This window comes from Arvicanthis niloticus, chromosome 8 (assembly GCF_011762505.2).
Source record: "Arvicanthis niloticus isolate mArvNil1 chromosome 8, mArvNil1.pat.X, whole genome shotgun sequence".
NCBI classification, from domain to species: domain Eukaryota; kingdom Metazoa; phylum Chordata; class Mammalia; order Rodentia; family Muridae; genus Arvicanthis; species Arvicanthis niloticus.
Window position 1 is genome coordinate 61,019,850 of NC_047665.1, and position 23,408 is coordinate 61,043,257.

Sequence of the window (23,408 nt, forward strand, 5' to 3'; positions counted from 1 at the left end):
CTTTTATAAAGTTCTTAGGATCTACCCCTGAACTCAGGTTGCAAACATGTTGAGCTGGCAAACAAGCATCATGCTGACTGCTGCTAGTGGCTGAACTGACAATCCTAGAGCTGATGAAAGGTAAAGTAATCACAGTAGCTGAGCTCATCAGAACAAGGAAATGGTCCCAGAACACTGGCACAACTCTTAGGTGAACTTTAGGCCTATTTCTGCATTTCTTGTGTAGTCTGATTGTTTCAGATAGTTGGCTAATATATCTGCTTATACTCATGACTATTGACGTCCATATATACTTAGAATCCACATTATTTTTTTATTATGGGTTTAGTTTTAGAAAAAACGTGTTTTCTGAGGTAAGGTTAGGAGACTTAAGTATGTGCACACTTGAGGGAAGGGTCCCGAGTTTCCAGTCTCTTAGCTTACCTTAATAGATTAAGAATTAACTGTGTTCACTACTGAAGCATTATCTTGGTACTTTTAGGAATTAAGTGGCCTTATGAGAATATTAAATACATTTTAAAAATTCTGAGATACAGAGTTTTATAATGCATCCCAAACTGGCTACATTTATGATCCTCCCGCCTCAGCCTCCCAAGAAGGTAGATTATAAGCATGCACCACAAATATTATGCTCTGTTGATTTTACATCTACTACCCAAATGAATCCCATATAGTACATTAATTAGAATTAAGAGAAGCTGGTAAGTCCCTTATTGGGGTCTCTCTTTTAAAACTCTTATTTTAGCTGGGTGTGGTGGTGTACGCCCTTTAATCCCAATACTCAGGAGGCGGAGGCGGAGGCGGAGGCGGAGGCGGAGGCGGAGGCAGAGGCAGGTGGATCTCTGAGTTCAAATTGAGCCTGGTCTACAGAGTGAGTTCCAAGACAGCCCCAGGGCTGTTACACAAAGAAACCCTGTCTTGAAAAACACAACAACAAAACCAAACCAATTCTTATTTTGCCATGTGAGGTGCTACACATCTTTATTCCCAGAACTTTGGAGAAACAGAGACAGATGAATCTCTGAGTTCAAAGCCAGCCTGGTCTACAAAATAAGTTCCAGGCCATCCAGGATTACACAGTGATACCCTATTTCAAAACAAAACAACAAAAACCCAACCTTCTAATTTTTAAATGTGAGCCTAATAAATAGCTATTTGCAGACTTAAGTACATAATTTTTATTTTAGGAATTGAGGGTAGAAATAGCTGACCTAATTTGGAGCTTGAGTCTATTCCTGAGAAATACCCTCACCTTCTAGACTAGGTGAGGTTTAAGAAATTTAAACATGCCTAACTATATGTTCATTTCCATGAGTATTTAACAAGTTTAAATGAAGGTTACATCTTCTCTGTAATTGTAATTCCATACCACATGCAGTCTGTGCTGCTTTTATTTTATGAAAAAGCTGATTTGTGATCTACATTAAACTTAACTGAATACATTGAATAGCGAAGGCCTCATGGTTTCATTTACAAAACATGGCCAGTGTTGTCCTTGGCCTTAAAATTTGAGGAAGGGCACTTCGAATGGCTTCCAGTTGGCGTGTTTCAGTGCCAGAGCATAGGCGTAGACCCTGGCATCCACTGTAAGATGTTCTTCTGCTCCCAAAGCTAAAGAAGCAAAGATGACAGTTTAGAGACTGCAGAGACAGTAAGAGGAGAGCCTAGTTAATCACTGTTCACACTGTATGCCAGTTGCCAATACTAGGTGCTTGGGGACACACTATCTTTAGAGTAAAGGATTAAAAGGAACAACACAGCAGATGACTAATCAGGCTCAGTTCTCATCCACACTGGCCCAGTGTCTCCTGCTTTCCTTCTCAGCCACTTGTTTGGGAACAAGTTCAAAACTGAATGACTAAGTCTGGGTTCATGTCCTATCCACCTGTGAATGGCAGAAGTGTTGGTTGCTATTCTGTTACAAGCTAACATGGAAGTACTGATTAGTATATTTTGTTTATACAGAAGTTAGGTAAAATGGTTCTTTCTTGCTGAGTGTTCCCTTTGAAGACCAGAAGGGAAGTCAGGTAGATAAAGAATTTTTAAAAAGGATAGTCTATAAATAAAACATGTCACAGTACTATTTAAGCACCTGGGGGAAAGGTACTTTGTCTATATTATCTGTTTTTCTCATGCATCCTTAGAGAAAGGGACTTATTCTTGATTTAGGAAAATGAGAGGCTAGTAGCTGATAAAGGATAATGGTGGCAGAGCTCAAACCCCATCAGGGCCATCAGATCATTGGCTGTACCGTGTAACATGGGTTGCCACAGCTTTTCTAAATAAATGACATTTAATTTGGCTTTCGGCACTGAGATTAATTTACCTTAGGTCTAGTTTTTGAAAAGGTGAAGAAATTAAAGCTGTCTAGGAATATGAAATCATAGTTTTTGAAAGATAGTTAGCTTTTCAAACAAATAGATATTTCAAAATAGAGCTCTCTGCCTCTTAAGCCATAAGCCACTGGTGGGGAATTATGGACTGCTCTCAGTGTTTCAGATCAAGAAATACCTCGTTATTTTGTGTCAATCTCCAAAGTAACTACTTACAAACAGAAAAAATAAGTTGTTTCCTGAAATAGAACTGATAAGCTGGGATCATGCAGAGGCTCTGCTTCTTCACATATGGATGAACAGGGACCCACAAAGCTAGGACACAGAGCTCGGGGCAGGGCTTCTGGTGGTACCTCTCCATATGCAAGGTCTATCAGTATCTAACAGGATTTCTGCAACATCTCTGTGGGATGACAGGCTGACCTAACCAAATGACCACTGATTTACCAAGGTTCATTACATCAGCTGCTCATAGTCAAGTATGTGTTGAACTGCTGCAAGACTCCTTAACTCCTGTAAGATTTGACTTTCCACAAGGACTATCCAACGTACCAGCACAGTAGAACTACACACTCTGGTATGGATCAAAGCTCTTAAGCACTCAATAGTTTTGGTTAGACAGCAGGAAAATGATCACTACTATGTAGGGAATATTTTTTACAAGGGCCCCTACTTGACACAGAATGTGTTTCTTAAAATTTTCGAACTGTACATCACTTGAAAAGGAAAACTAGCATTGTTCAACTGTGTTTTCAACAGTTTCTAGGTGTCTGAAATTAATGAGCTGAAGATAAAGGAATTACACTAAAAGCCCTTAGTGGATAGAGAAGAGGACAGGAAACCAAGAGCAGGCTGGATAACAAGAACCTTAACAGTGCTTACCATCAAGTCTTGTCAGCAGATCATTCTTTGTTAAAGAAATCACTTCCACAAATTCTAAACAAACAGAATGCAGTGAAAACAGAGCTAAGAACAGCAGCAAACCCCAGCAGCCCCACGTCTACAGCCATCACAGCTCCAGTAAGCCATCACAGGCCCAGGCACTGGGAGTTGAATAACATACCTCCATCCCCTGAAAATAAGGAGCAAAGAACAAATTTAGGACACCCTGCTATCGCATGTCTTTGGAAGACTTTATACAAGTCATTTAAAGACTATAGAAGAGTCTGACAGAAACCTACAATTTCTAAATATATCAGAGTAAAGTTAATTTCAACTGTTATTCTCCAAACATTCCATAGCAAAATATAAGTATATCCTATAATGTACATTTACTACATTTATACCTGTGGAAAACCACACAATACAAAATTTATCACTTCAACGATTTTTAAATAAAAATTCAGCAGGATTAAGAGAGTTTTAAGCTCACAATTTTGTCATTCCAAAATTTAAACTTTTGAGGGACTCATATATATGTGTGTGTGTGCGCGTCTGTGTGCATGCATGTGTGTGTGTGTGTGTGTGTGTGTGTGTGTGTATGTTGAAAATCCATCCATCCACCTTCAAAGGGGTAGAAGAAAGGACAGGGAATTGACAACATATTAATGTTTTTGGATACTACTTTGCTAGTAAGTATTTTAGTGCAAAGAATAACCTTACAAATTCTCTAAATATAAAATTTGGTTCAATAAAGGCTACAGCCTTTAACATCTGTTATTCTTATACATGAAGACAAAACCCAAGGTTTTTGAAGTTTCTCACATTCTAGTTGGGTCTGTAGCTCACATTATTAAATGGAGATCAAGTTTAAAGGGGGGGGCATTTAACACTTTTTATAAAATTTAACACACAGCTGAGCAGTGCTGTCTTGAGCCTTTTATCCCAACCTAGGCAGGCAGACCTCTGAGTTCAAGGACAGCCAGAGTTACAGAGAAAGCCTGTCTTGAAAAAACCAAACCAACCAAATGAAAAAACTATACATTTTATAATTTTTGTAGTTTAACATTTTTTAAAAAGTACATACAAGGTCAATGAAATAATGCAGAGAATGCCAAAATACCTACCCAACACTGAAAAGCAGGCAAGTACCCACAGAGAGACTATACTTCTTTCAATGAAAACTAGCTGCATTAGCACGTTAAAAAGATACTCAGTGCAACTCAACCAGTTTAAGTGGACCCACTACATCCTTACCTGGTTTGGGTTTTGGCCTTACATTTCTTGCGTCATCTCCATTGATGGTCACTGTCACAACATGTGTGGTGCAGTTTGACAAGCCTGGATCCATGCACACAGCTGTGAAAAGTGACAACTGTCTTAGGAAATGAGAAAAGGGTCCAGGTCCTTGCTGCTGTTTCACTAAGTGTCCTAGAAGAGGTGGGGCTCAGGATTCATTCAACATGGTACCTACTCAAGAGACACTACTGGACTGTGGAACATGTGTACTCAGAAAGCGCTCTCAAGCTTCCTGGAGTTCCAGAGTCATGTCTGGGAAGTCTGAGGGCTTACACAATTCTGACAAGGACAAACTCTAGTGAGCATGGCACAGGCAAGGTGAGGAAGGAGGAAGGTCGACTGTGTATGCTCTCAAGGAAACTTCTACACTAATTTTTCAATTTCAGGTCCCCAGCGTGCTCCCATGCAGCGGAGCGGTCCACTCGCAGAGAGAGAATAATCCTCTTTTTTAATTTAGAGGAAGGGCCACTGAAACACTGTCTTACTGTATAGTCCATGCTGACCTCCAACTCTCAATCCTCCTGTCTCCGTCCTGGAGGACTAACATTACAAATGTGTCACTGCACTTGGCTGGAGACCAACCTAAATCCCTGCTTCCTCTCTGCCTTCACCCCAACCACAAAGAACCCCTGCTTTAGTAATATTCAAGAAGCTGACACCTGAAAGAATACGAACCTGGAGAGCATTCAGCAACGTCACCTTTGTATCCAGTTTCTTCCTCCAGCTCCCGAAGAGCAGCTGCTTCTGGGCTTTCTCCATCTTCAATGAGCCCTGGAGGACAGGTGGGAAGCCAGTATCCCTTGAACATCTTTCTGACAGTTGCTAAGGAGCTAGCTTACAAGAATCAAAGTGATCCTTACACACCAAGTAGGTTACAGTAGATTTTCCTCATGCCTTGTGCTTATATCTAGATGTTTCTCATGACCACCTCAACCACATCCTGTACAAGGGTGACAGCGTGGTGAGGAAGGGTGATTCAGTGGTGGCCAAAAGGGCTAGGTCTTGGAGCCAGCTATGTGACTATAGTACAGGAAGCCGATTCTTGGTTTCCTTTTTTTGTATGGCGATGGTGTACTTATCTTGCTTTCCTTCCTCATAGAAAAATCCTGATGCCCAACAATGAAGAGCTAGTAAAGAGTGCTCTGAGGGCTGCAGACTGGATCGTTATTATGGTCACTCTGAGGAACAAATAGGCCAAACATGAACAAAGTAACAGCTCAGGCTTAGTTTCCTGAACATAGTCAAGTACAATGTAGGTCATTAAACCCCTTTCAGTGTCATGACTTCTTGCTAAAACGGCGAGTGAGGAAGACTTACCTATATATTGCCATGGATGGGACTTTCCACTGTAGCCCGGGGAATGTGGCACAGAGCTTTGTGCATTCTAAGTAAATACAACCTGAACCTTACTGAGCGTCATGAGCCAGGCTTTATAAGTACACCGTTTGCAACAGATAACATGGGGTTTATTAATCTCTTCATATGGTTACAGTCCAATCAACTGCTATAATACTATATGTCAAACTCTGGATGGCTTCTTTAATTATAGTGAAACTAAAAAATACCTCTACGTAAAATCAAGAGTTTTCTTGTCCCGTGGTAGATGAAGGTGTCTTCTAGTTATAGAAGACTCTGCAATTCAGAGTCTGAAGTACTTACTACTGTGAAATTCCTGTGAGTGAGGGACTGCTAGTGGCAGAGTGTGAGCCCTGCTGATGAATGAATAGCACAAGTACTGGAAGAGCTCTGCTGAGGCTAAGGAGGCTCTGTGGAAAGGGGGTGTGGCCGACCCCAACGTGGCCTTATTAGAGAAACCAGTTTTTTCTTATATTTGTGTATATGCGTGTAGAGCACTAATGTTGAATTTTCCTCAGTTACGCTTCTACCCAAGATCTTTCAGTCAAGCCCACAGCTCACTGATATGGCTAGTCTCACCAGCCAGCTTGTTCTAGAGATGCCCTATGTCTGCCTTCCAGGGCTGGAATTCCAGGTAAGCCTCCGTACCTACCTGGCTTTGACACACGATTCTAGGGATCCAAACTCAAGTCAACTTGCTTACATTCCAAGTACCTTAATGGCTAAGCCGTCTCCTTAGCCTTAGCCAAGTGGATTATTAATTAATAGTTACTTGGACAGATGAAAAGCTGCTAACACATAAGCAATGCAATGCTCAGGCTCGGGCTAAGGACCTGAGTGCAGTTCCTCACCTGCTGGAAACTCCAGGCAGTAGCCGCCCATCGGGGGCCGGAACTGCTTCACCAGAACGATGCACTCATGATGAAGGGTTCTTTGCAGCACAGGTATGACCGACACGGCTGTCAGAAAGAAACACAGCTAAGGAATCCTTAAGGAAGGTTAGCTAGGCCAGCAGCCTGTTTCCAGCAATCCAATACAAATCCTAGATTGGAGGGCAGTGCATCCAAATCACTCTGAATTTGCTCTGAAGCAAATTAACTTAATCTACTATGTTGGCAGCCAAACATGAAACTAGTCTCATTTGAAAATATAAAAAGTAACACTCTGTATGATTCTTTATTATAAAAAGTTCATTTAAATTGTTACAGTATCACTTTCCTTTCATCTTTTTATTGTACATAGAGTCTTACTATGCTGTCTTTACTACCCAGAATAACTCAAACTCATGATTTTTCTGCCCCAGCCTCCCAAGTATATAGGAATTCAGGTATGCACTGCCAGACCCAGACATAATTTCTTAAAAAAATGAAACTGAAATAGAAACTAAGCATGTCACACAGGGCAGAGGATGAGAAGCCCCTCCTCCCCATGTGGCATCCAGGGAAGTGACATGTTGAAAAAAGTGGTCTGTGTGCTGCTGGAATTGCCTTTAAGTGAGAAGCCAGCTAAAATCCACTGTGTCTTCTATGTCAACAGATTGGCTTTTGCTGCTTTAACATATAAGCTCTTCCCCTCCAAATAACTGGGCTTTAAAATAAAACCAGAAAGCCGCCAGCTCTGGAGACAGACACCACAAAGGAGAAAGTGTGTCTCACAAATACTCTGGCAGGTAAGAGCAACAGCTCAGTAGCTAGCATCCCCAGACACTGCATGGCTACCAGGATGTTTCTGGTGCACTTGCAGCCAAGCGACTTCTGCCTGGAAGGAAGGGGAAGTGAACTGAACCCCTTCCCAATTCTCTTCCCTCTAACTGAAGTGTGACAGTGGGGAGGCCATTTGACCATACCCAAAGGCACTCACCTTCAGAGTACAGAGGACTCCAGTGGTCTTAACATACCAGACAAAGCATGGCTTCAGGTTATACTGACATGTTTGGCTATAAAATTTAACACATCTTTCTTTCAAAAACTGTTCCTAACTTAGAAGAAGGGAGCCAGAGTTTACTTACACAGAGAGCTTTTGAACATAACATTGTAAAAACAGGAGAGTCACACATAAAAGATCCAATTGAGGGCAATTCTGCTTTGAGCTCTCCTTATGTTAAACGCTGTCTTATAATCTCATGTGCTAACTTCCTTCATAAAGAGAGTTATAATAGTCATACCATCAGCGGATTTTCCCTTCCTGGTTGTAAGTTTCACTGTTTCCCAAGTTCTATGTAGGCAGAGAACAAAGAAAAAAATCATTAGTGCCAAAGGGAAAATGTTCTTAGGCTTTCTGTAGACTATCAGCACGTCATAGATGCAAGGCATGCAAGTCTGCTAATGTCAGTGCTCAAGGAGCACAGTAAAGATCTGCACTTCAATAGCCAACGCCTCCACCTCAGCCTCTGGTTACCATCAAAGCAGAAAGTGACTGAGCACTGACTGGGGTCACAGCATCCTCAGGACACCCTGGTCTGAATCATCAAGCTACAGTGAGAAGCATCAGCTGGTACAGATGTCTAGGCCTTTCCACAGTGATGCAGTCTGGCCCTAGAGACATTCCAGATGCATTTCCAAGAACAAAGGATGCCATGCACAACATGAACCACTGAAATTATGCAAGTTTAAAATATGTGACTAAACTACATAGTTCAAGAAAGCAGAACCTTCTCACTTATCTGAAGAATTCAGATTTTCTTTGCATGAGTAGGGACTTATATATGAGGAAAAGACAGGTCCCTAGAGGAGGCAGGAAGTACTGGACATCATATTCTTGCTCCCTTTTATGGCTTTGCTTTGTGTCAGTGATTTGTTCCTGGCTGTTTGTTCTCAGGTTTTAGTAATTTTTCGGCTATTCTGCCTGCTCTTACAGGAACATCACGCAGAATTATATGGAAATTTTAGTTACAGGGAAAAAAAACCACACTGTTGGAAAGGGGGAGGGAACAAGAAAATTTCCCCCTTTAGTTCTCATCTCTTGGGGGGAGGGGGAAAGCAGTGCTACAATAATGATGGAGGTGGCCAGGCCCCCATCGTTAGAACAGACTGTGTTCTAAAGGTGGGATTCTCTGCTGTATGGCTCTGGGCTAAGAACGGTAAGTTGTAAGTTATCCTACTCGGAGAGATCCCCTTGCTTATACTTTTCCTGTTGTTCTTGGGTTTTGATAATACCACATTTCTGCAAAAAGTTCCAGATATTTAATCTGGCTGGAAAACAAGAGTCAACAAAAACCCTTTCTGACTGTACACTTTTCAGAACTAGGCCCAAGTTTTACAGGGAAATGTGTAAAAATGAAAAACAAAACAAAACAAAAAAACCCACCAGACTTTTTTTTGCTGTGAGTTGCTGCAACAAGTCACAGCAGCCTAATACTCCTGTTAGTAGCAAGAAGCCAACCAACAAGCAGTTTCCAATAAATAATACATATCACAAGAGACAAAACACCTTTTGCCATAGCTTGCTCTGCTGCCTCTTAAGGTTAGTCCTAAAGACTGAAGACAGTGCTGGGAAGAGCACTGACGGTCCCATCCCAAACACTAGGAAATAGGAGAACAAAGAAAGGAGCATCATTGCATGGTTAAGATAAAGTAAATAAGCAGTAATGACCATACAGTACGGAAGTAGAATACACACATTTAAGATCTACAACAATGCCCCGGACAGCTCGGCCACTCTCCTAGGACTCAACACATGGACATTTATGGGAAGAAAAATCTTAGTCTCTAGTTTTCTACCACTTAAACCCAAAGCTATGACAGTTTCCTTCCTTGTGTATTCAGGAGTAAAACAATCTGGAGAAATCCCTTCCAGCTTTAGAACTGGGTTTCCACTTCAATTACTCCATTGTTTGCTGTCTTGTTAGACACACCTGGCGGCTTTTACCTCTAGCCACTGGTGCACAAGGTAGGAAGTAGCAAAGGGTAACTCAGCCCATCTTAGAGGCAAGGGTGAGTACTTAACACTAGTACTGGACACTTCTAAAATTAATTCTATACCCTTCTTCCATGAATGAGATGGCGGCAAATCACCCTTTGGTTATTTTATCCTTTATACATGCTTTCCTTTGGGGTAACAGATATTGGGTTTTTACAAATGGTCTATAGCCATGCTTCAGAGCTTGGCGTTACGCTAAGAGCTATTACTGCTGTGCATGATCTTCACTAATGACCAGCGAGAAGGGTTATATATGGAGGAAGGGGAGCAAATGCTCACCACAGGCAGCACAGACATGGCACTTAGACTTAAAAGTTCGTTCCCAAATTAAAGACTAGACTTTCTGGAATGAAACCTAGAAATCGGGGGCAGGGGGGAGGGATCCCCCAGTGACTGTGTTGGGCACTTTTATGCCAACTTGACCCAAGTTAAAGTCACCAGAGAGGGAACTTCAACTGAGAAAAAGTCTCAGTGAGATTGAGTGCAGGCAAGCCAGTAGGCATTTTCTTAATTAGTGATTGATGGGGAGGGCCCAGCCCACACCTGTAAACAGGTGGTTCTTGGCTCTATAAGAAAGCAGTCTGAGCAAGCCATGAGGAAGAAACCAGTAAGCAGCAGCCGTCCACGGCTTCTGCTCCATTTCCTACTTCCAAGATCCGGCCCTGACTCCCTTTGATGGTGAACAGTGACACAGAAGCATAACCCTAATAATAACCATAATAAACCCTTTCCTCCTCTCCAAGTTACTTCTGGTCCTGTTGTTCCATTGCAGCTACAGTAGTCCTAAATGGGGCAATAACTTAGACACTTTTCTGATCAATAAACACCTGAAGGCTGATCAGGCAAAGACAACGGGGTGTGAACTGACAGATTTTAGAACAGCGGGTCTCAGCCTTCCTAATCCTGCGACCCTTTAACATAGTTCCTCATGTTGTGGCGACTGCCAACCATAAAATTGTGTTCATTGCTGCTTTATAACTATAGTTTTGCTACTGTTATGAATCATAATGTAAATGGTTTATGATGGTCTTAGGCAACCCCTGTGACTGGTTGACCCCCAAAGGGGTAATGACTCAGTTTGACAACCGCTGCATTAGATTTTTTAGTGTTCAAGGCTTTTGTGCTATAAAGTCCATTTTCAGGAAAAACAGAGCCAAATGATTTCACTCTGCTGAGCTCCACCATCTGTGTACACACTGGACAATCTACATACACTGCCCATACTGTACTCCCGCAGCTCTGGTTGTCCTGGGCTCACACCCACCCTCTACTTCTTTCATATTCAGCTCTATCTATCTGCTTTCTGCTTTACTAAGGTTTGTAACAATCCATGTACCTTGATGATAAATGCATTTGCTCACACAATAAACATACATGATTCTCCTGTGATTGTGTAGCAAATGAGTTTTTTTTTTTAATGACTTGGTGTGACATAATCTGGGTACTAAGTTCAGTTTTACTTTGTTTCTCAGCGCACTTCATTGAGTAGTAAATAGTAAACCTATTTAATCCATTATTTGTTGTGGTGTTTGAGCTTTGCCTAGGGTTTCCACATACTAGACAAATGCTACACCACTGAGCTGTAGCCACAGCTCCTTTTCATTATAACAGCCAGCAATGCTTTGTATTCTTTTTAGTTCTTTAATAATGGAAAACAGAAGGAAAAGTTAATTATAGGCCGGTGTGCTCTCCCTCCCTCCCTTCATCAGAGTCTTATTAGGTAGTCCTGACTTGCCTGGAACTTCATATAGACCAAGCTGACATTGAACTCAAGAGATCTGCCTGCCTCTATCTCCCTCGGTGTTGAGATTAAACCTGTGGGCCATCATGCCCTACAGCCTTCCTTTAGGCACCGTTTCCCATAGCTTAGCACATATATACCAGGGCTAGAGAGAGGATTCTCTGGTTAAGGATACTTGCTGTTCTTGAAGAGGACTAGAGCTGAGTTCTGAGTACCCATGCGGGATGGCTCACAACTGCTTTGTTCCAGCTCCAGGGGCCCTGTTCTGGGCTTAGTGGGTCCCTGGGCAGATAGAGTTACTGTACTCCCATGGAGCTAGATCCCTAACTCAAACTCTCTCTGTTAGAATGTTTGGTTTGCTTTCTGTCTCAATTTTTCTTGAGCATTTTAATGCATAAATTTAATACTAAACAGTGATTTTCTTAGCAAATTCCCAGAAGTGGAACTGTGAGGTAAAAAGTTACAATATTTGGATATATGCTGTATCTTAGAGAAGTTTTTTTTCAACTTACATTACAAAGTTGTAAGGTAAAAACATCTATGTTTTACTTCGAAGCCAGCAATGGTTTTGCTTTCTGTTTAGTTCTAATTTAGATATTAAAAATTTGATTTTTCCTGAAGGAAACAATACAAGACTCTTCTATAGCTCATTAAGCCACAGTCACAAATTTAGGTCTTCTATACATGGAGAATGGAGCTAAAATAGATTCCAGACTAGTTATAGAAACTATAATTGTTTTATTCATGGAAGATCAATGACCTAAACATTTTAGTAAGAGCTGCCCTGGAATCTGTGTTTAAAAGAGAGCTTCCTGAAGAAACATTGGTGCTCACACACTCAACAGAGACCTGGAAAAACCAAAGACAGAAAAGAAGAACAACCTTTACCTAGTTTTACCGGTGGGGTCCATGTAAGTTGTTTTTTCAATTTTGACCCATTTTCCTTCTGAGATCAACTAAAACAAAAGAAGACAGTTTATAAGGTCGGAAATTTTCAAATTAAGTTGGTCTTTTTAACAGTCAAAAAGTGTATTCTTTCAAAATTTTTCTGTTTCCTTCCCCCAATTTGTTTCCCTCACAAGAACTTGTGGGCAAGTTTCTGGCTTGGAATAAATATTCAAAGTTGTATCCCTAAGGGTGGATCTCATTTTTCTGGTTTTGTTTTTGAGTTTTTCAGGTAGAAGCAAGAGGGGGAAAGAGTTAAAGTCAAGGGATTGGAGTGGTGCAGGCGTGGCTCAGTGACAGCAGGCATACCTGACAAACCTAAGAAACTCCTGGGAGAGAGGTTGGTAGGCAGTGTACGGGATGGGAGAGGTGGCTAAGTTCTGAGCCAGTATGGGGGCAAGGCTGGCCATACTGCTGTGTAGTCGGATGCAAGATTTTATTAGGACAATGAACCATGGAGAAAATAAAAAACTAGACTTTCTTTCTGACTCCTAAAATCCCACCCAATTCAAGACAGACATTAGGAACTGCTCTGTACATACTGAGGAGTCTGGGACGGTCACTCACCTATGGCAGGCTCCACACTGAGTTGAGGAGATTTTCTCTGTGTATTTGAAGCATTTTCTTACAAATTCCCCCCTCCCCCACCAACACCAACCTAATCATTATCTGATCTGCTCACAGACAACATGGGAAGATTCTAAATCAAAAAGATTTATAGGAAAATGTTAAGGACCAGAGTCCCAAGTTGAAATATTCAAAATTTATTCATTACAACTGGTTCCCAAGAGAAAAAGGCCCTAAAAGCTTCACTCAATAACATAGTTAAGAGGCAGACATTAGTTCTAGAACTCAAATGGAATTTGAACTAAAATGAACAATTTAAGTTATTATTTTTAAATGTTTATGCCAGGATGACAGACAGCTAAAATGTAATTACTAAATATGAAACCTCAAAACCACATATCATGCACAAAACCACATATTTGCTTTTCTATCCAGGGCAATTTTTAGAAAGAATTTCTTTATTAGTAATGGAGCTAAAATCTACTTACTATCAATTCATTAATACATGCAATTGCATGCAATCAAGATGGAGAAACCACAGTGCTAAGACAAGAGCACGGTGTGGCTTAGTCTAAAGTGGAAGACAAACATGTGAAAACTATCTCCAAGAAGCAAGCCCCACAGATTGAGAAACTGCCTTCATCTTCTCTCTAACCTGGCTGCTCTGTGGGAAAGAGAAAAGGTGGGAAACAAACTCCACCCACCTCCTCTGAAATAATGCGCTGCTTGGCAGGAGAAGGGTCTGTTGATTCTTGGGTCTCCATTTTGACTTGTTGGCCTCCACAGTCCTCGAGTGGAAAGTTCAAGCTGTAAGGAAATGAGTGAGGTTTGTTCAGGCTTCCCCAACCATGGGTCATCCAAGGATTCACTATTTAAAAGTGTCCTGGGCCTCTCTGGGAGAACCGCCTCAGAAGGCTCTCAGAGACAGGCAAGAATTCCAAGCCATTCTGCTTACATTCAGCTCGCATTAACCAGGGTCCAGTCCCAGTCAGGACTACTCACTTTAAAAGCCAGAGAAATTGTATATGCACATTATGAAGTATGCACACTGTTGTGTCCCATTTATCTTTAAATGGGAGTATCAAAGTCCCAGCTATAGTTAGCTATAGTTAGCCAGTGACAGTTATTAGGAGCAGACTTTTGCCTCCCACAGTACGCTATCTCTTGGTTTCTTGCTCCACTTCTGGACCTTGCCTTTCTCTTGGTTTGACACTGCCCCTGTGACTGCTTAGTCATCTAGAGTAATTTCTCAGCTGTCTTGCTTTTGGTGTTGCCACTGAAAAGCCTAAAGGGATCCCAACAACTGTTTCATTCTTCAGGTGACCTCTTGTCATTGCTTGGAAGTTTACAGTTAGCTGCACCCTAGGCTGTGCTGTGCTGGGCACTCAAGCAAGCCCCTTCAATCTGGTGCTTCAGTGTCCGAGTGCATGCCTGTGCTTTATTAATAAACTGTTCTCAGAATTTCCTGTTCTCTCTAGAACTGCTATTTACCTGTCGGACTGGACCGGGATGTGTCTCAAACTCTCGAGCACTGCCTAGCTGACCTAAAGCCCTGAGCTCAGGCCCTCCTTCCCTGCACCCAGTGGAATCGCTCAGGACTTTCCGAGCCCTTCCAAGGCATTCTCATCCATCCCCACTTTCCATTCCTCACTAGCCACGCTTCTCAGAAGACTATCCCAACCTTCTGAAGTCCTATTTCACCTTCTCACTCTAGGGCTTAAGGTGTAGGTTTGATTCCAGGACATCCTTAAATACCAAAATTCATGTGGTCACTTAAGTGGTATAACATTTGCATTTAACCTAACCTGTTTATATCCTCTTGTAAATTTTAAATAATCTCCAGAAACACATAATACTTAATATAATGTACATGCTATATAGTCATTAGATAGTATTGTTTAGGGAATAATGAAAAAAATAAAAGTACATTTCCCACCTCACTCCTCCCACCTGTAACTGGTTGAAATTGAGTTTACAGAATTCACAGCACCAACTGTGTAGGTATCAATTTTCTTGTCAACAGTCTACAAAGATAAATGTAGCAATTCCCTTACCTAAAACACAACCAACAACAAAACAACATGCATCCATACTTCTTTGTGCCTTAAAAAAAATGTAGTACCCGATGACTGTCCAGGCTAGCACTCACTGTGGTAGGTCCATTAGATATGGGCCAATGAGAGAAAGGCTCTGCCCTCTGGGACCTCTCTAGTGGGGAGGTAGGGAGGAGAGGCAAAGATCAGCAGAAGTTTGTTAAGTGAGCCCCAGTTTTAAGGAGGAGGATCATGAAGGATAGAGTGAGGAAGATGTGTGTATCTTCCTATGTGACATGTAAGCATAGACTTTGGAAGTAAAATGGAAGCAAGCAACCCAGATGCTACAACCCAGAGCCAGTCCCTGTCACATGCTGACAGGGGCAGCCTGCCTAGGAGAACAGGCAAGTTAGTTACTCCTCTCAGAAGTGATTCAGATGGTCTTTTACTTAGGTAAGCTTTAAAGTGTCACTGGCTGAGAGAAACAGCCTCCACCACCACAGGTAACCAATGTAGGGCACGGACAACTGGCCAAAGTGGGAAACCCAATAAGTCCCACCCTGCATACTCTATACTCACATAAAAGAGTGTAGAATTTTTCGTTTCTTGAGACAAGACCTCGTGGAGTTCAGGCAAGATCCTTGGGCTTCCACTTCTCAAGTGCTGGGATTAGAGAAGCCTGTGCCACTAAGTCTGGCTAGAGATCCTTTTATCTTCTAGAGAGTGTTCCTTCTGACCAATAACACACAGCGGAAGGAAATGTGCTGATGCAAGGAAATTTTGAGTTCTAATTCTAAAGAAAAATAACTTTTAGGCAACCACGCAGCTATACTGAATGGACACATTCAACTGTCTACAATGGTACGAAACGCTCAAAGTAAGTGCCTAGCCCCCTAAAGATGCTTTAGTCTTCTTTTCTTCCTTTTTTTTTCTTTTTCTTTCTTTTTTTTTTTAAATTGGTAGAACCTGGGGCTTGCCTTGTCCTGAGTATTGGGAATACAGGTGTGAGCCATCACACCCAATGAATTCCAGGATGTTTAAAGGTGGGGCAACCACAAACCATTTGAGAACCAGCAAGGAAAAGACTACAAAAGGTGGTTTAATAATTCTGAGGCCAAGAAAGCAGGGGAGTACCGCATGGAGATGGAGCGATGGAATTTAACAGTGACATCGAGCAGCGCAAGCACGGAGGGACACATGGCTGCCAAGCTCTCTAAAACTCAGCCTTTCCCCCAACTCTGCTTAAAGGAAAAACCGTACACCCAGCCGGTGTCGCTGACATCTATAAACACATTCCCAAGAACATTTGGAACCCACATTTGGCTGGGTCCCTGCATGCTAAGTACATAACCCTGACAGGCACAGCACACAGTCCTGTTATGGCTCTAGGCGGTTTTGGCTTAAGGCAGCGAGTACAAGGCACTGTGTAAGGGGAGCAAACTAAGTGGCTGATACTAAATAAACCTGTGTATTTTACAGTGAGTAACAACAGCTGGGGAGAAGGGCAGCGGGAGGCACAATCTCACAGGCCTCAACTCAGCACAAAGGACAGGCAACGAAGAAGAGCGGAGAGCTCGAGGAACAGTCTTCCCCAGGGAAGACACACAACTGGTTGCCCAATGCCAGATGGTTAACCCTGAAAACATGCATACAAGTCAGTACTAAGCAGGCTGTGTTTAGGAATCTAACACGCAGTAACAGCTAATGCAAAAGAAGACATGGATTTGAAAGGGAATAAGGAAGGGTATGCTGTAGGGCTTGGAGGAAAGGGAAAGGAGAAATACTGTAGTTATGATCTCAAATATTAAAAAAAGTTATAACAGATAAGTGGGAGTTAAGATGCAAAAGTAAAACTAGAAACTAAATAAAGTCTGGCTCATCACTACCATTCCTTGAATCCCTGAAATTTGTTAAAAATGGAAAGTGAAACAAATCTTAACGAGAGATAACATGTTCACTGCATTCTCTTTGATAAAATCTGAGTAATGTCATTGGTCTTGCCTAATGTGTATGGTGTTTCAGAAGTAGGATTTGCCAAGTATGATGGGTGGCACATGCCTACAGTCCTACAGGTTTGGGAGGCTGACACTTTGAGACCAGCAGGGATAATATGGTGTGATTACAGTTCAAAGAAAGAAAAAAGATGTAGAAGTTTAAACCACAAGCAAAACCCCGACTGACAGAAAGGCAGTAGAGACAGCTCTATAATGGACAGAAAAACCAACAAGGCCCTTTGAAAGAAACTGAGTAGGAACATGTGAGTCTTTGTGTGGGATGCACACAAGCCCATGTGTGGCTATGGCGCACATTCATGCCTCTGCACATGTGTGAGGAGGCCACAAGTCAACCTTGAGTGTTTGGTTCTCAGAAGTGGCTTGCCTTTCTTTCTGAGACAAGGTTTGACACTGGGACCTGGGGCTTAACAATTAGCTTAGGGTTGTCCATCATATGCCAGAGAGCCTCCTGTCTCTGCCTCCCAGCACTGAGTTACAAGTTGAACCAGCATCCTTGGCTTTTTACATGGAGATCAAACTCAACTGTCTTGAATGGCAAGCACTTCCGATTGAACTACCTCCTAGTCCTGAAAAAGCAACAACAACAAGATAGCACTGGGTATGGTACAAGTCTTTGTTTTTTCTCTTTTTTGAGATAGTGTCTCTCTTTGTAACCCTGCCTGGCTTGGAACTAAAACACCTGCCTGCTTCTACCACTTCTCAAGTGCTGGGATTAAAAGTACGTGATACCACACCTGACAGCACATGCCTTTAATTCCAGCACTCAGGAGGCAGACAGGAGGATTTCGGGGAGCTCAGTGCCAGCCAGGTCTATACAGTGAGATCTTGTCTTAAAAAAGAAAAAAATGTGGGGGCACACGCTTTTAATCCTAGCACTCTGGAGGGAGGGGGGTTGGATCTCTTTGAGTTTGAGGCCATCCTGGTCTATATAGAGTTCTAGACAGACTTGAAAAACAAAAAGAAAGGAAGGAGGGAAAGAAAGAAGGAAGGGAGAGGAAGAAAGCAGGCCAGACAGACACCATCTGAGGGGCTAGGTATGTAGCTCAGTTAGTAGAGTGCTACACAGCACCCACAATCTGTGTGTCCAAGTCCCAGCACTACATAAACTGGGTGTGGTCATACATGTCTGTCAACCCAGCACTTAGGAAGTAGAGGGAAGATTGAAGTTCAAAATCATCCCGATCTCCCATGAGCTTGTGGCCAGCCTGGGCCATAAAAACCCATAGCTAATTGTGTAAAAGTGCTTGCCAAGCAAGTCTGATGACCTGGGTTCAGATCCCTGGGACCCATGTAAAAGCAGGCCATGGTGGCTCATCTCTGTAATGGCTGCACTCCTAAGACTAATATTGTGAGGCTGAGACAAGAGCATCACCAAGAATCTTGTAGGACAGCTACCCTCTAATATGCAAACAAGAGATACCCTATCTCAAACAAGGTATAAGGTAGGACTGACATCTGAGTTTGTACTCTGACTTCCATACACATGCTGTGTACATGTGTTTGCACTCTCATATGTATGGACTACATATGTTTTTAAGAGGGGAGGGCCAGCCTCCCCCAAAAGCCACATGGAAACCTATAATCTTCCAACTAAAGTTGTTTTTTCTTTAAAAAAAAAAAAAAAAAAAGTTGAATACCCTGCAAGGCAAACAATACCACCACAAAAACCAAAACAAACAAACAAAAAACCAAAACAAACAAACAAAAACTAAAACAACAATAACAAAACCAAAAACTAAACCCCCTCCTTCAAATGAGTTATCAAAGAAAAACCTGCATGTCGGGAGCAGGGCAATCTTTTGTGAGTTGTTAGTCAGGGAGGCCTTAGGAGGTCCACGGAAAAATACAGGTTTTTGCCATTGCTCTTGGTTGCTCACTAGAAAGACCTTATTGCTGAAGTTACCACACATCTTGGCTGCATGCATAGAGAAATGAAGCTGGACCCAAGTTGGACACCTCTCTGCTGGCTTTTATAATGCCAGAATGTGCTCTGCAGGCTGCTAGGAGACAAGTCAGCACCAGCCTTACCCAGCTGTGAGCCCTAAACTGACACCAACATGCCAAGCAACGATGTGCCCACGTATGCAACAGTGGCACAACTGTTATGGGGCCAACCAACCATCATTCTTTTATTGGATTTGGGACCTACTCTTCACAGGAGGGAGTCCATATTGGTACAGAAACCTGGCTCAAAAGTACAGTGATGGAGAACATGGGTCTAACGTACATATTTATACCCATAAATAATTACCATTCTCGGATTAACCAAGAGCCTCTTTCCAGTGAGTTGAGATGAAGTTAGAGTTTTGTGACTGAGTTGAGAGTAGTGGCTGAGTATTCCACCCCAAACAAAACATCTATAGCATCCCTGTCAAGGCTCAGGGAAACACTGTGGAAGGCTGTGAGAAAAGATGGGAAAGGCTGGCAGAGAAGAAGAACGGCTGCAAAATGCCATCCTAGGAATGGCTACTGCAATCAGGACTCCCCAAACTACTGATTATTCCAATGATTGCTCAATAGCCAGACAAGTAAGGAGGGACTCAAGAGGCCCTGACTCTCATTGTTGAACTATGTCTCTGTCTCTCTCTCTCTCTCTCTCTCTCTCTCTCTCTCTCTCTCTCTCTCTCTCTCACACACACAGACACAGACACACAGACACAGACACAGACACACACACACCCCCCTATGGAAAGTGGGAATCACTGTCATCAGTTGAGTAGCCACCATGCCACCACCAAGCTCCAATGGACAATCCCAGTTCAACAGTCACACAGATGGCTCTGACTAAACCAAATGGGTCACATACCCAAACTGAAAGTCATGAATCTGGGAAAGGAATTGACAGGGAGGAGGGGGTGTTGATAAGGTTGGGAAGGAGATAAGGTTGGGAGGGTTAGAGAAGAGTAAGCAACATGTAACCAGTATATACATGTATAAAACTGTCAAAGAATTAAAGAAAGAAAGAAAAGCCATCTTATTTAATAAAGAACAAAGAATGAAATACCTAGTATAAAAATATTAAATAATTTTGGCTATTATTAACTTTAAAAATTTACTTTAAAACAAAAACAGAAAACATGCACTCTTTTATACTATACATGGTAAAATTTTGGTACCTACATCAAATGGATTTCAGTGCCCTTTCCTTCTCTGAAAACTATTCTCAGACTAAAGAACTATTGTACTCACATCAGTAAGAGCAGAAAGCCACTCAAGTTCACTATGTGTTCTTCCTCCTGGCAGGGGTGGCTAGTAAGTGCTAAAGGAGGGAACTGACATTTATTGAGTTATAATACTCAGTGACTTATAAAAAATCATTTACAGCAGTTTATTATTATACAACTTAATTCTAGATGAGCAAGAGGGAACTGACTATAATGACCCTTGGGAAGGTTAATTGATTACAGCCACAAAGTAATGAGTCCTGTAAGGAACTTCTTGTAATAGTTTTAGGAGAGAGATAATGAGAGTGTGCAGTCGGGTGTTAGTAGTTAACAACAATGAGAGTTTATTATTTGTTCTAAAACAGCTTTTAGGGATGTGAATGCAAGGTGTGGAACATTAGAAGAAAGTTCAGAGTCAGGGTTCCTATTTGGACATACTGAGTTTGTAACATTGGAGATTTTGTTTGTTTGTCTTTGTTTTGGGGTTTTCAAGCCAGGATAGCCCTGGCTAACCTGGAACGTGATCACTCTGTAGACCAGGCTGGCCTTGAACTCAGAAATCCACCTGCCTCTGCCTCCCAAGTGCTGGGATTAAAGGCATGCACCACCGACGGCTAACATTGGAAATATTAATCTCAAAGTCATGTTATGAGTTCGAGAAAGAAAATGTGTTCGTTTTTGCTGTTGCTTTTGTTTTCCATTTTGGAATTATTCAGTAAGTCGCCTGGCCCTAACCATTTGAGTACTGACATTAAAAAAAAATTTCCAAGGGCTGGTGGGCTAGTTCAGCAAGTAAAAGTGCTTGCAGTACAAGCTTGACTCCTCCAGTGAAATCCCAGGATCCGGCAGTAGAGAGAACTGACTTCCCAAAATTGGTAAGCTGTCCTTTGATCTCCATATACTTGTGGTACATACCCAGCCGCAATGGCACACACTTATAGTAAATTAAAGTTTTAAAATATTGATAATATGTTTTTTTTCACCATTGTATTTTAAGGCTTTCACTGACAAAAAACTGAATACAAAAAACCAGCAAGACTACATGGAGACCAACATAGTAGTTAAAAAATAGCTGATAAATGAGCTCCTCTGTCCCACATACTTGAACATCCTTTATCTGTAGTGTCAATTTACTGAATGTTGAACTAAGTCTGTCGCAGAACCTACTGCAGCACTAAAAACAGATACTGAAAACATAGAATATACAAGACCGTTCCATTTCCTTCCCTGCCCTCTTCCTGAAGCTTACAAATTTAGCTAATTCTCTACAAAAACTGCTTCAGTCTCTCTGTCCAGAGGTTTGCTGGGCTGTTAAAGTACTGCTTCACCCAGACAGATAACATTCCTATCTACAATGAAAAGTCCTTTACCCAAAGGTTCCCCAACCTCTTCTCACCAAGGTCAAATAAAACAAGTATTCTTTGGCCTTTCACATATGCTCTCTGTCTCTTAGAAGTGGCACCATTCTCTAGAAAAAGCAAAGGGAAGAGACAGATTATTGCTGCGTTTTCTCACATCACAGAGGACTAGCCAGACCTGGTGGTTCACCCCTTTGATCCTATCACTGGAGAGATAGAGGCAAGTGGATCGTTGAGGCCAGCTTTGTCTACCAGAGAGTAGTTCTCAACCTTCCTAATGCATCCACCCTTTAATACAGTTCCTCATGTTATGGTGACCCCCAACTATAAAATTATTTCATTGTAACTTTGCAACTGTAATTTTGCGTCATGAACTGTAATGTGAACATATGGTCTATAGAGTATCTGATATAGGACTTGTTAAGAGAGTTGGGACCCACAGACTGAGAACCATGGACTTCCAGGCCAGACAGGAGTACAGAGAGACTATGTATCCAAACAATGACAAAACAAACAAAACCCAGGACTGATTAATTCTGGATATCACAGATTCTTAAGTAAGGTTTTCCATCCACAACCCATCAGTATACACTGCAACATTATAATCCATTTATCTTGATTTTGAAATGTATTCTTTAAGCAATGTTTTCAACCACTTTACCTGTAACATTTTAAACAAATTATACTTCTCCTCTGTGCGTGTCTGTGTGTTCTAATTCAAAATAAAGAGGATTCTATTGATCAATTCTAACAAGTGCTTTTCTAAAGAAGACGACAGTGGCTGAGGTTTTTCTCTCTTTCTAACTTAAACTGCTTAGATGCACTGGGGAAAATGCAGTTTATTATTATTATTATTATTATTATTATTATTATTATTTTGGTGAGGGTGAGTATCAGAAATGTGGTTCTTATGGACGTATTTACGTGCTTGGAACATGCCCAAGGCTTGTACATTATAGGAAGCACCAGAGGGTTTTGAAGGCCTGTCTCTTGCAGCTGGTGATTTTTCCTTCTTTTAAAGAAACAAAACTAAACTTTGTAGGACGATGGGTGGAAAAAGGATTAGGGAAAAAAATGATACCACAAGTTGTATACAACTCTTCCAACCTTTATAATCTCACCATTGCAGAGACACTGACAAAAATCTGTGCTTTTCCACACTGCTAACTTTTTCGGGACTAGACTAAATAAACTTTAAGCTTAAAAGACACAACGTTCCTCTTTTTCTTGATTTCTCAGACGAACATCGCTTCTTTCATCCTCAGGATCGTAAAATACCTCCCTCCTCCCCAGGATCGTGCATGCAGGATTTCTTTCCTGTGTCTCTAAAAAAAATCTACTTTCAGAAATGAGACGGAGCCATTCTTCTTGTAGATGCCTCAACTGATGTGTTTAAACATTTACTGTGCTGTTCCCGGATTCCTCTAGTAGTCCAGGCTGATCCGCCTGGATCCCGGGTTCTCCTCTCGCGCTCAGGCGCGGACGAAGAGACACGCGCGCGCGGCTGGCTGCACTCTGTGCACCATCAGTTGTTCTCGCGCCCTTCTTTCCCTTCCCCTCTCCAAGGACACTTAGTACCGAGATAGGCTCGCGCCCACTTACCTACACTAAGCTGTGGGATGTGGAAGGGATGGAGGAGAAAAGGAAAAAGGATCGGACAGAAGCTGCAGTCTCCGTAGAATCAGGCGCCACCGCTAGAGACACCGGCGCCTCTCGTGGTGCAAGGAGGATGTGCACACGTCCTCCTCCAGGCACCCGTAGAAGCTCTGCTGCCTTCAGATGGTTACCTTCCGGGTCGAG

At 42.0% G+C, this 23,408-nt stretch overlaps 1 protein-coding gene across 5 annotated transcripts; it reads right to left on the reverse strand.

Moving 5' to 3' along the window:
* Window positions 1-948: 948 nt before the first annotated feature.
* Window positions 949-23,399, reverse strand: Nudt5 (nudix hydrolase 5). Of its 5 annotated transcripts, none has more exons than XM_034509996.2 (10): window positions 23,211-23,374; window positions 13,743-13,845; window positions 12,415-12,482; window positions 8,032-8,081; window positions 6,719-6,826; window positions 5,187-5,282; window positions 4,470-4,571; window positions 3,397-3,405; window positions 3,216-3,269; window positions 949-1,611 (listed from the first exon to the last, which is right to left on the reverse strand). In XM_034509996.2, exons 2-10 carry the CDS (start codon window positions 13,800-13,802, stop codon window positions 1,502-1,504), a joined length of 657 nt encoding a protein of 218 aa, XP_034365887.1. In that variant the 5' UTR covers window positions 13,803-13,845; window positions 23,211-23,374; the 3' UTR covers window positions 949-1,501. The 5 variants fall into 5 exon arrangements, with proteins under 5 accessions (XP_034365887.1, XP_076795576.1, XP_076795577.1 ...); XM_076939461.1 differs by lacking the exon at window positions 23,211-23,374 and adding an exon at window positions 20,276-20,315; XM_076939462.1 differs by lacking the exon at window positions 23,211-23,374 and adding an exon at window positions 15,651-15,795.
* Window positions 23,400-23,408: the final 9 nt, after the last annotated feature.

What these genes read in the sequence shown, in the direction of transcription:
- Nudt5 (XM_034509996.2), bottom strand. Translation starts at nt 13,802, where the DNA reads ATGGAGACCCAAGAATCAACAGACCCTTCTCCTGCCAAGCAGCGCATT. An exon ending in AGCGCATTATTTCAGAGGAG is followed by an intron (nt 12,483 to 13,742) that starts GTGGGTGGAGTT and finishes CTTTTGTTTTAG; the next exon opens with TTGATCTCAGAAGGAAAATG. An exon ending in GACCCCACCGGTAAAACTAG is followed by an intron (nt 8,082 to 12,414) that starts GTAAAGGTTGTT and finishes CTGCCTACATAG; the next exon opens with AACTTGGGAAACAGTGAAAC.